General features: G+C 32.3%; 1 protein-coding gene across 3 annotated transcripts in view; it reads left to right on the forward strand.

The window, feature by feature from the left end:
- Syx5 (syntaxin 5) overlaps window positions 1–13,907 on the forward strand; it is a 97,994-nt gene that overhangs the window by 37,283 nt on the left and 46,804 nt on the right. For all 3 annotated transcript variants that reach the window (XM_085814889.1, XM_085814888.1, XM_085814890.1), the window contains exon 4: window positions 7,001–7,056. In XM_085814889.1, coding sequence (XP_085671015.1) covers window positions 7,001–7,056 — 56 coding nt within the window. The remainder of the gene's footprint in view (window positions 1–7,000; window positions 7,057–13,907) is intronic.

Consider the following 13,907-nt stretch of genomic DNA (forward strand, 5'->3'; position numbering starts at 1 on the left):
AAAATCAAATAATCAAATGAAACATTAAGAACAAACATTAAAACACAAAAAAACACTTGAAAAAAATTACAACTTATGAAAAAGTAAAACAAATATTTTGTTTTAAAAATTTGCAAGAACTTTGAAAAACTGATTTTAATGTCACTTTATTTCCAAGTAACATAAAATTCAAAGGCTACTTTGTGTTTCTAAAAATTTCAAATTTTATATGGTTTGCGAATGTTCTTTTCCTCGTATTGTGGAGGTCTCTATTATTGGGGAATGGCAGACAGGCGGCTTACAGAGGTTGCCCGTGACAAAAAGAATTTTTTTTTTTAAATATTGATGCAAACATTTTAAAAATTAGGAGCAGTCGGCGGATCCCCAAAATATGACCCATGGACCCGCAAGGGGTCCATGAACCACAGGTTAAGAAAGACTGATCTAAAGCTCTGATAATTCAAGTTGGTAAGAGGAGCTGTAAATAGCCACAAAGGGTTATTATAGAATGATCTTTGCATGAGCCACAAATCTTGCAATGATCTTTGCAATAGCCACAAAGGCCACTTGAACAATAATTTTTGCACTGTTTGGAAAGCTTCATATCAGCTAGTATTTCAGTCATACTCATCTATTTGAGGCTAGTGCTCTGACTAGTATATTTGCCATAAGTTTTAATGGTTGATAACAATCAAATGAAAAACTATGTTATGTCACTCATATAGCAGTTTCCTAAGTGTCATATATATTAATAGATAATCTTTACATATTTGTGTGCATGTTATATATATATATATATATATATATATATATATAATAAACTAGGTTGTAAGTGCAATACTAAAAAGACCAATTTTGGTAAACTTTTGTGCAATATGCTGCAAAATCAAGAAAATGAGAAGAGAAATTATAGTTAGCTGGCCAAAAAGTTACCAGAAGCTGTAGCTCCAAGAAAAAGTTCTACACGGTTTTTAAAAAAAAAATTGACATTGAATGAGGTGAAATATTAGGCTACATGCGAAATAAAATGTAAATGATAAACACAGTAAAATACTTATCTTTGGAAACAAGTTAAAGGCAAAACATAAAACATAGTAAAAAACCAATCGATGAAACAAGTTAAAAAATATAAAAATAAAAAGCGGAAAATGGTAAATTAGCTCAATTCGAGGTCCATCCTGGCTTTTCAAGGGAAATTTTGGTTGAACATCGAACCAAGCTAACTCCATTACGCGTTTTGCTGAAACAGACAGTTGAAACTTTGCATTACGAAAATTTTTTAATTAATTAGATAAACTCTCCTAAGAATTTTTTTTTAGTTTCAGTTCTCTGTTCCAATTTCCCGAAGCGTCTGCATAAATTGACACATTAAGGTGTAAAAAATGTAAATGCAACTCCGATGTACAGCAATAATAAAATTAAAAATAAAAATAAAAATAAATAGCGGTCTGCTATTAGTCAAAATATACAATAACGTGTACAGGCTGGACCTGCAAGCTTAAAGAATTAAAACTTTATAAATGAATCTGAAATTAAATTTAAAGGAAACCTAACAGCGTGGGTCTTGTGAAGACCAAGAAAAATTTTGTTAAAGAAACAAAAAACAGACCTGTGGCTATGCTGTCTTCTCAATCGTGGAGCCAAAAACAAAAAGGGGTTGTAATTCCCTTTCGTGCTTTTCAACACTCTCCAACTCGTCGTGTGACGTAAGAAGGGGGAAACAAAGTCACTGGGCAACAGCCAATGTGAAAAAACTGTCCGTTGGCGGGAACCCGCCCAAAAGTGGAAGGGGGGTCGAAAGACTTGGAAAGACATGGAAAAAGTTCAAAATGGCGTCAGTCAAGAATTGCAGCAAAAAGTGAAAATGGCTAATTCAGCTAAACTCACTTAACATGGCCACAATAGTAGGAGAAAAATGGAAAAAACAGTCAATTGTTAATAAAAATCGTAATTCTTCAAGCTAGAGGGCGATCAAGCTTCAATGAAAAACGAATAGGCCCGTTTGTTAATAACAGGATTAGATTTGGCCATCAAAGTAATTTAAAACTATTTAAACAATAGTATTAAAAGTATTGAGCCAAAATCTTTTGGAGGAAAGAAAACGTAGTGACAAGAATTATCTGTACATTTATACATTAGATTCTCAGAATCAGCCATCCACTTTATACCGTCCCATTGGGCTTTAAGTATAAAATATCAGTATCTAACTCATAAAATCTAAAAATTGGTAAGGCTAATGCCAGCTTTTTTTAAGGTATTTTTAATTATTTTTTGTGGAATTAGGTTATTTTTCAAGATTGTCACGAAGTAAAGTATTTCTTCTTGAAGGTGTTTTGCTGTATTGCAGATTCTTTTTATTCTAAGTAGCTGTGAATAGATTGTGTTTAGGATGACTCTTTTGGAAACATTTGAATTCCAGTTGGTTAATCTTAGTGTTGAAAAATTGAATTCTTTTGTCGTAAACTTTTAATAAATAGTAATCAATAATATGTAAATCAAGGTAGACTACATTATGTTGCACCGTATTCGTATTATTTAGTTTTAAGCATGTAGGGTAGATATTAGCCACTTCTGTTTTGTTGTAGTTGTTAAAGGCAATGACATCATCAATATATCGATAGATGTGTTGGTAAAATTTATGTTCTTCTTTACTGAGTGAACAGATAAAGGTCAATTCTTTTGTAAAAAGGAATAATTCACAGACAGAATGTGACAAATTACCTCCCATTGGAATTCCCTGTATTTGTTCAAAGATGCTATTGTTAAATTGAATAAAATTATTGAAAAGCACGCTTGAGAGAAAAAGTTGCCATTTTTCGGTATTTATTATTGTAGAAATTTGCGGAAATAAATCAGGAAGAGCAAGTAAACTTATATAAATTTCTTCAAGTGGTAAAGTGGTATAGAGGTTTTCAAAGTTGTAGCATTGGATATGTTCTATTTTAAGTGTATTTACAGTTTTTAGACCTTGTTCGTTACTTGAAATCATCCAGTTGCAATGCAGATCCTTAAAATCATAGTTATTAATGAGGTCACGTATTAGACGAAGTTTTTGTGCAAATAGATAATCTATTTCTTTAAGATAACTTTTGGTACTATTGGCAAAGAACCTGAATTTGATCGAAGACTTATGAAATTTTCGTAGTGCATAGAGATTCGCAAATCTGTTATTATATTTCTGGGGATGTATTTTAAGTCTTTTATGTAGTGCATTAAATTTATTGAGAAGAATCTTAGTGCTGTAGTAATTTTTTGGTAGGTGCAATTGTTATTTAATTCATTATGCAGAAGGTTGAAGGAAAACATTGGAATTCCCTGTATTTGTTTAAAGATGACTTTTGTTTAAAGATGACTTTTTTCAAATAACACTAAAATTATTGCTAGCTTTGTCAATGTTCGTGATGATAAAGTTATCTTGCAGTTTTTGAATAAGATGTTCTAGTTGCTTTTTACTGAGCAAAGAATTGAAATAAGGTGACTTGAAAAGCAAAAGTTGAAATTCTTTAATTAGTGCAGCTTTTTCCATTCAAGAAAAGTAGTAGTAGGTAAATTGGATCTATTACTAGCTAAAATGATAAATTTATCAAGATCATTATTGAATTGTTTGAGGCAAAAGTGCTTATTAATACTGAAAGTAGGATGAAATTTTGTGCCAAGTTGCATAAGGGCTCGTAATTCTAGGTCTTCAATGATATTGAGATCTCCAGTAATAACATGTTGGTGGAAAGGATCTCCATATTTATTGTAAATAGGAAGTTGGCAATTACAGATGCTATTTTCTTGAATAACGTGGTGGTTGATAACTAGTTGACCTAAGGTCTTTTCAAATTTAAAACAGGGCTTAATTTGAAGTTGTTGGTCAGGAAGCAAGTGTTGATATTTTTTTTAAATGCTTGGAATTTTTAACTGATTGTAAGAAGGGGGCTTGAACTGTATAGTATAAAAAGTTTTTTGTGAAAAAAATTACTATTCTTTAGTTTAAAATTGCAGTATGTATATATATATATATACACACACACACACACACAGGGTGCCCACTTAAGTCCAGTACCTCCTGTTTAAGTGCCGAACGGCTACAGCTATAGTCATAAAAGTGGTGTCTACATATAGTAAAATTGCTATGCACTACTAGATGAGATAGCTTACAGTTGCACCTGATGGAAAACGGCAGAGTTGATGTCTGTACCTCGAAAACAATACGAGATTGGAAGAAAAAGTGAATTACAAAGTTGTAGAGCATCGTCGATTTAGTATGAAAAGACACCTTGTAGACATGAATGTTAAGAACAGAATGTTTTAAATGTGCATTTGTTTGTTTGTGATTTCCTACACTGTGTTGTCACGAAAGAAGGAAAAAGGAAAAATCTTAGGAAGTTATTGAAAGCTACTTTTATTTTTGGTGTTCAAACGTCTCTCCATGAGCTGACATGCACATCTGGGGTTTGGGGTACCCTTACAGGAGAAAGAACATTGGAGTCAAGCCAGGTGAATATGGAGGTCACCCTTTGAAACCACCATACCCAATTATTTTTTCTCCAAATTTCTCCATCAGGTACTACTTCACTTGTGACGTCTTGTGCGCAGGTGCACCGTCATGTTGGAACCATCCATTCCAGAGTTGAAGCAACGGTAGGTTCTCAACAAAATCGAGTATTCTGTCGTGCAGAAGTTCTAAATATCGTGTGGTGTTAACATACTCTGGTAAAAATATTGGGCCGATTAGCCTGTTATAAATTCCACATCAAACATTAATCGAAAACCGTATTTGATGTCAAATGCCAACGAAACATGGTGGATTTTCCAGGTTTCAGTAATGGGTATTCTGGCTATTGTACATTTCATTCTACAAAAAGCATGCCTTATCTGTCCACACTGTGTCTGCCAAGAATGTTGGCTATCTCGTTCATGATGAAGTTGCATCATTCAAAACGTTTCTCGGCATCCCCGTCCAGTAATGCCTGATTAGGTGTTGGTGGGTATGGATGAGCACCTAATTCATTTAAGACTTTCCAAATGGTTTTTTTTTTTTTTTTTTTTTTTTTTTTTTTTTTTTTTTTTTAGAGGCCACAGTTTTCATTTATCTCTCTTATGATAAACCATCATCCAGCTGTGCTTTCCATCCTACATTAGTCTGCCGGATCAAAGTCGGCTAATCATGCAGCTTGCCTTTCTTAAATATTTTACAACCTTTAGGATGTGGACCTGCAGAAAATGTTGCCGATACAACAACGCTGCCAATCGATCTTTGCGCCCGCATTTACCGTAAAGTAGAACCATCTCATAATAATAAGTTTTTGAAAATCGCTCCATGAACATGAGCTTCAACATAAACCCCGAGGAGATATCCCTTTTAATGCTGTTTCAGGTGAACCGGTGTGATGTTTCATGCACTATTTGCATAATATGGACAAATTCGCACACAAAGCTCAAGTTGCATTGAGTTGATGTGTTTTGCGACACGATTGTGCATGCTCTGCATATTGTGTACTCTGTTTGTAATGGTAATAAGTACAAGGATGCACCCCGCGGGGTACAGGCCTCTCGATTGTGAATTACTAGCGATAGCACTGTGCCACGATACGGGCTTGTGTTTCGTCCAAAAGATAATCTTTTCTCTTTCGTTCGAGTTTCATGATGTTACAGTTTCGGAAATCATAAAGAAACGAATGTGCGTTTTCAACGTTTTGTTTTGAGCATTTATATCCACAAGATTTCATTTTGTACTAAATCTATGATACTGTACAACTTTGTAACTCGCTTTTTCTTCTTATCTCGTATAGTTTTCAAGAAAAGGACACTAACTCCGTTATTTTCCACTAGGTGGAACTGTAAGCTATCTCATGTAATAATAGCACATAACCATTTTACTATACCTAGAAACCACTTTTATGACTATAGCTGCAGCTATTTGGCAGTTAAACGGGTGGTACTAGACTTTAGTGGGCACCCTGTATATATGTACACACACACGAACACAAAAATTTTCATGAAATTACTAAAATAAATGGTTTAATTTTGCAATATATGTTTTCTTGGGTATAATGAGGTATTTTTTTTTTTTTTAAATTAAAGAAGAAATTTCTGCTTATTATACTTTAATTGTAAGCATTGTCTGTTCATTTCATTGTTAGATGGATTTTTATTGCTTAGTATTTTAACCACCTTAATTGATTTACTTAAATACTTGATTTAAAAACTTTGTAATTAATCCTTTGCACTCAAGCGGTGGCACTACTGTGCCCTGCCAATTTGAAGCATCCACTCAAGCAGCACTGCTATGGAGCCTTGGGAGGTCTTATGCGTCCTCTCGATGTGCATACCAGCACTATGACATTTTGTAACTCGACCTGCTTATTTACGATGTGCGATAAGATGTTCTTATCAGAAGTATTTTCGTTGTCCAGGCTTGGCTTGTGTTCTTAGCCAAATCTTAACTTAGTTTGTCTCAACAAGCATTCGCTTGGGGGGGGGGGAGAGGAAATATAGCTTTAAGCTTTAAAAAAATTAAAGCTAAAGCTATATTAGCTCTTCACTAATATAGTCGAAATTTTCCAAGTTGCTAGTTTGCCTGAGGGAGAAAGGCCTTGAGTGCAAAGTGTTAAACTATGAAAGAAATTTTCTTCAATGTTTATGCCCTTGTTTTTTAATTATAAAAGGGAAAAAAATGAGGATAGCATTTAAACAAAGCATTTTAATGATTATTATGTGACTATAAAAAATAATTAAATCCAATTACTATTCAAATGTATCTGACTGATTTAAAAAGAAAAAAAACCCTTTAAGATCAGTTTATTTCAGTTTTTGGATTTATGCTTAATTACTGACAACTTTTGTTTTTTGTTGTTCTGTGTGAGAAATCTTTTGCAATTAATTTTATATCTTTAACTATTTAAAAAATTTTTTGTAATATTTGTTTTTAATTGATATATTAATGTATAGTATTAAAAAATTAAAAGAATATTTCAAATGTTATATACATACACATATATATTGTTATATACAACTTTTCATGATTTTTTAGGCAGATTGGTAAGGACATTAGCAGCACCTTTGCCAAGCTTGAAAAACTCACGCTTTGTAAGTTATCTTTTGATCATAAAAATGTTTGGATTTTGTGTGTGTTGAAATCATTGTTAATGTGGAAAATCTTAAATAATCTGTGTTGATTAGTACTGAAAAAATAATGATATGTTTGAGAAATTACTGCGTTTTCCATTGTTATAATCTAATCTTTATATTGCTGTTTAAATATTTACAGTAAATATCTTGTGTAAATAATTAAATAGCAATATAAAGACCCATAAATTATAATGAAAGTAAAATGTATCACAGTTAAAAAAAAGAATATTTACATGGAATTTAAAAAAAAAAAATGTTACATATGCATTTTATAATGAACTGCAGAAATTATTATTCTGCATTTTAATAAAAAAATGAAAAAAAAAATTAAGTAAAAAATGCTGCAAACAAAGTAGAAGGAGAGCAAAATACAGTGTATGTGCATATCAGCTAATTTAATAATGTTCTTAGTTGAATGCCTGTTTCATTTATTTGTTGAAAAGTATATAAAATTAGTATCAAATTATTCCTTGTTTAATGGTGCATTTTGTCAGTTTAATCGTAAGATTTGATAAAAACAAATATTTTCTAAGTCATATGCAACTTTCACGTTATACTAAATACATGTTTTCATTCAGTTTTCACATTTCCAGCTTTTTCTTTCGTAATAATAATTCACAAATTAAAACTGCCGAGTCTTAAATTGTTTTAAAAAGTTTCTGATGTAGAAATTTATAAGCTAATACATAATCATCCATTTCTAAAAGGAAAAGCACAGTAGGTGAAATAAAAATGAAAATTACCTCTACTGAAATAAATGAGATTCTAGAGTGTATATTAAGGGGGAAGCAATAAATATTTGATGTTAGCAAGACATATTTGAAATAATAAAAATGCAGTTGATAAAATGATTCCCAGTACACTTATATTTCTATATCCACTATTTAATTTTCAAAATGTATGCCAGAAGTGAGAACAAACTATAATATTGTAGTAAACAACAACTGAAAGCAGCTATTTCAGTCTTCTCACCTCAATATGGGATTTCACACCTGTGTAATCAAAAAATAGGAATGAAAATGCTTCATGTACAGCTGTATTTGCTATATTAATCAGTCATTTCTGTCTTCTCACCTCAATTTCAAACTTAGCATATGCAATTTCCAGGGCTGTGGAGTCAGGCAGATTTTTGGGGTAAAAGGAGTCTGAGTTGAAGTCTCTAAAAACAGATCGACTCTGACTCCAGTTTTTTGGACAGTTTGGATTTGAAATGAAATTAAAATGCATTGAAAAAATTAATGACAACCTGAGTTATTATTTTTATTTACTATTGATCAAGCAACACGATAAGGAAGTACATATTTGATGATAAAAAAGTTGTTAGAATTAAGAACTTTTTTAGAAGATGTAGATAACCCTGATGTTTCACTAACAAAAAGATTGTGGAATGATCTTGCAGAATTGGAAACTCTTCTTTCTGCACCATATATAGCCACTAAAAGGCTGCAATCTGAAGAATTCACTGGAGGCGACAATGGAAGAATGTGAATTTTGTTCTTTCTGAAATGGAGGGTTTATTGTTGAAGGAATCATTTCTTCAATGAAGAAAAGAGAAACTAGTTTGCTAGACAATGAGATCTTGCTGGATTCAATATATGTAGATCCAAAACACTGAATTTTCTTGGATGACGAACAATTTACAAAGGCTAAAGCCATCTATGAACTTTCATTAAGAATGAAATTATTCTCAGAACAGTTGGAGAATTCAAATCAGGACAGTCAAATTGGAGACATTGCAATTGAGTCTATCATCCTCTTCCAGCGATAAATTAGATTTTGAGAAATATTTTTGATAATATTGAAAAGGCTAAGACAAAGCGAATGAAAATAAAGAACCAAGAGCCTTTTGATATAAAAATGAAGAAATACAATCAAGATTTCTACACGGCCTTTGGAGAAATAGAGAAATATGATTGCGCTTGCAAGACACCTCTTTTAGAACTTATAAAAATATATTCTGGAAAGTTAAAAGAAATAAGCTCTAATAGTAACAGCTCTTCCTCCTATTCAAGTTAGTGTGGAAAGTTCTCAGTTCTGAAGTTTATCAAATCGGATCTATGGCTCTCCAACAGAGAAGATCTTGGGGAAGCTAAGAAATAACTAATGCCAGTTTTGCCATTTAATAATAAATGCTAATTATTATAAATAATTTGCTATTCCATCAGTATTTTTTCTGTAGCATCTACTACTTCTTTTATATTAAAAAAATAAGCTGTAACCCATGTGTATATGTTTACATATATATGTATTTATGAAGGAGTCTGAGTCTTTAAAATTCCAGGAGTTGAAGTCGGTCATTTTCCGTACTAACTCTACAGCGCTGGCGATTTCAGACCTATGTAATCAAAGAATAGGAATGAAAATGCTCCATATAGAGCTGTATGTACTATATTAATCAACACTGTGATCTCTAGTATTATCTGTATTTTTGATATTGAGAGATTTTTACTTTAGTAATGACGGTGATAATTATAATTAGGGTAGTAATTAAATTGTGGGCTTGTGTAATCTAAAGTTTATACTTAACAGTTTCAATGAAATTTAACATTCTTTTGACTATTCGACCTGTTTTAAATGTATACGCGTACTGCAAAGTGTCGTTCCTACTGAGGTTTATCTGAGCTAATGGAGTGTCGATTAGCTCCGCTGTGCCTGCAGTTCAGATTTTTCAACTTGTTGCCCTGTGGAAAAAACTGGTTTTGGAAATGGGTTGGCTATGTCAGTTGTGTTCGTTAGCTCAGATAAACCCCAGTGGAAATGGCCCTTTTAAGCTCGAGTGTATAAAACCCAGGCAATACTAGAATGTTGAGTGTATAAAATTTGCAAAGCCAAATGAATTGAAAAGATTCTGATCTAAAATTATAAAAACAATAATTTTATTTGTTATGTTCTCAATATCAAAAGCCTACATTTAATTCAGAAATGATTATGGTACCCTAACCTAGGAAGGAAGCATAACAGTAAATAACTAAATAAAACTAAATAAAAATATTATTTTACTAGATGAAAAGTTTATTACATTTCTTTATTATAACCCATACAAAAAAAAGGCCAAACATGAATGAAATTAAACGGGCGGCAAAAAATTTTTGATCTCTTCCAACAATTTAGAGAAAATTTCAGTTTTTTTGGGGGGAGGGGGATGTTTCCACATAAATTCAGACAAATAAGAATCGAAGTATTGTCAAGCTGTACCTTAGTGTGCTTGTTATGTCATTAGCATTGTCCCATTTGTTTGCACACGACACCCACTTTTGTGGTCCATGAAAGTAATTTATAGTTGACTAAAATGCTCAAAGCTAACATCTTGGAATTTATCCTGCTTATATGCTTTCCAGCAATCAGTATAAGTAATGCTTCCTTCCACAATATTTTCCTTTATGACATTCAATAAATTTTTTGCCATTTGATTAACATTCACTGAATTCTTTGGGCAATCAATTGAAAACCCACTGTTTTGGAAGAACATGCCTATTGTTACTATTTGACTGAAAAGCTTTTCGTTTACTTCAGTAATCTTGCCACATCTACCAATTTTCAATGTAGGCTGAGCAATTGAAGCTGTGGTATGCACTTCATATATATATATATATATATATAACTATTTCAGTCAAAAGTTCTATTTCGGTTCATCTTCAGGTGAAGTGTACAAAATTAGATAGATGTCATCTCCTGACACCAAAAGTAGATGAACTTCATAGCTGTAAAGAAGAGGATATTTTATCCTTTGAATTAATTTTATATTATTAATCCTTTCTTCTCATAATGATATTTTTTCTTGCCGTGCTATTTAGCTTTCGAGTTATCGATAAAACTTAATTTCATCTTGTTCTTTGAACATAATTTTCTTTTATGAATAATACATTTTCTTTGAAACAATTTATTGCACTTTTTGTCCTTGGTCATCTCCTGAATCATTAGATCCATACTGTTATCAAAGAATTCAAAAATTTAACTAGTATTTCAATGGCGACTTAAAAATCTAGAACTATCTAAATTAATGCCTAGTTAAAATTCTTACATGTTTAGAGAAGACAAAATTTATGCATAGTTTGTGATTAAATTGTTGGGTCATGCATAGTTTGTGATTAAATTGTTGCGTATACTAGGTTTGGTGCTTTTGCACATATATTTTCGCTGCAGTTTCATACAGGGTCACTAACATAATTGTACCATTATGCAGTACAGACAGGAAAGTTGGCATAAACTTCTGAAACTTCAACCAGTCTTTCTGACAGAAGTTTAGAGAAACAAATAATTCTTTATTTAGTTAGATACTTAAGGTATATGAATTACAGCATTTAAAAAACCTTAAATTGCTTGGCATAATTTTAACATTGCATTTCCATTGTCTTCCTGTTTTCAAATAAAGCCGCATTTCATGCTCATTGACTTGCACTTTTCTTGATCCCCAGATACTATAATTTTGAAAATATTCCACTGCATGCTTTTCCATAGAAAACAAATTCTAAATTTTAATCTTTTTTCACCCCCTTCATAATTTAAAGGAAAAACAGATAGCAGTTAACTAATATATTTCTTTGTAAAAATTAAGCCAGGTTATTGAGAATTAAGCAAGTTTGCATAAAACCAAGGCAAAACTTTTATGATTGTGTTGTGATGCTTATCCATTGTTGGCACTAAATCTCACTATTTGTACATGATAGTGATACATGCTTCATAGTGGTTTTTGTTTGCTTAATTTTTCAGGAGAAATAAAAGTATCCAAAATAGTTGGTCTTTTACTGTGTGTGTATATATATAATTTATAATAAAAAAAACTTTTCATATACAGTACACTCCCGATTATCCACGGAATTTTCGGATAATCCGAAAAAAGCTGAAAAGAAGACAGTCCAAAGAGAAAACAGTCATTCCAACTTTGAAAAATCGTTTTATGTACGATAAAATGTAAAATAAACAGCAGGAAATGTCTAACTAATGCTTAATATTTTAGCATATCACTCAAAACTAACCTAAAATGCATTTTGTTAAGGAAAACAGAAAAGTGCTGTGTACTTACGAGAGGCATCTAGGATGCACAGAAAAATTAATACATATGTACTGCATACCTGCCAACTTTTACGAATTTTTCGTAATTTTTACGAAAATGCATTTGTCTTTACGATTTTACGATCGTAATCCACTTTTTACGATTTTTTTTTTTCCTTTTTCAAGTGTTTTTAGTTTTTTTTGTCGAAATTTTTGAATTTTTCGCCAATTGCATCGTGTTTTACCGCTAACTACCGACTACTTCGAATCCAGTAACCTGCGGTTTCTCCCAACTTGCCGCTTAACCAGCCAGTCCAATGCGCTGAACTTGTTTCTCCCACTCTTTTCTTTGTGGGCGCCAGATTATTTTTTTCGCATTCGCTGCAGCAGCAAGGGAATTACTCAGCTCGGACTCGGAAAGCGTAGATTGTCGCATTCTTTCTTTTTTTTTTTTTAGTTTGTTTGCACGTGCTACGAATTTTCTTAATACGTCGTTGTTACGAAATGAGTTCGAAAAAAACCGTATTCTCAATATTTGAGGCCTGCCTACAAAGCCGAATTTCCAACAATTAAAGAATCCTTCAAAGGAAATAACTATGCATTTTGCAACGTGTGCGTGTGTGACTTCATAATAAGTCACGGTGGAAGAAGCAACATTGTGAAGCATATTAAGTCTAAAAAGCATGAAGTTAATGCTTCGGCTTCGACAACGTCAGAGAAAGTGGATGATTTTTTTTCAAATTCGGCTACGAATTCGGATGCCGATGTCATTTTGGCAGAGTGTTTGTTTACTGCATTCCTCATCAAACACAATGTGCCGTGAGTGCTGCCGATCACGCAGGTCAACTTTTCAGATGGATGTTTCCCTACTCCAAGATTGCTCAGAAATATGCTTGTGCTCGCACAAAAACATCTTCTGTTGTGAACGAAATTGCTTGCGATGCACAAAGTAAAACGATAGCTGCACTTCAGAATTCAGCATTTTTGGTGTCAATCGATGGCAGCAATGACAGCGATTGGAAGCTTTAAGGCTCGTTTCCACTACTGCGTACGAACGCGTTGCTTCAATTGAAGACACGCCTACGGCATCCGTACAAGCGTTTCCACTGCTGCGTATTCATAAAATATTTTCATTTTCCGCCGCTAGTTGTCACTGTAATATTTTGGCGCCAAACAAGCAGTTCGCGAGTTACGACGCTGAACATCTGAATTTTTCCCCCTTAAGCGAGTATTGTTTGTTTTGGATTTGATATGGATCCTGACGTAAAATGCAGAAAAGTTTTGTTTACTAAATTCCATGCTAATTGGAAATTTTTATTTCTGCTTATGAACTGCGAAAGTAAAGTACGCTAGCAACTTTTAGATAAGTAAGGTTATAATGCATATTATGAACATCACTAATTCCACAGAAGCTGAAGTAAATTTAAAAAAAAAAAAAATTGCGTTTCTAGAAGCCTTAAATATTATGAAATAATATATATATTATTAAAACTAAAATGCACTGTTAGTAAAAAAGTAAACAAATAAATAAATAAAATAAAAAAGTTAAAGGAATTAAAAAATAGTTGGTACTTTAAAAGTACAGAGCAACTGTAAAGAAAGGTTCACAATACTTACACAAAATTTGCTATACTTGTATACCGCTGACTTCAGGGTCATAGCTGGATAATTTATTAGAAATCTCGTTTGTTTTAAAATGCACTATGGGCAGTTATATTTTATGCATAATCCATAAAATATTATTTTTAATTTAAACATTTTTAATTCATATCTCTTTTTATAAAAGAGTTTTTATTAGTTCGCAGCAATAATTAATC

Source organism: Stegodyphus dumicola, chromosome 4 (assembly GCF_044657685.1).
Source record: "Stegodyphus dumicola isolate Sdum_Otavi_A_Nest chromosome 4, ASM4465768v1".
In the NCBI taxonomy this organism is placed as follows: Eukaryota; Metazoa; Arthropoda; class Arachnida; order Araneae; family Eresidae; genus Stegodyphus; species Stegodyphus dumicola.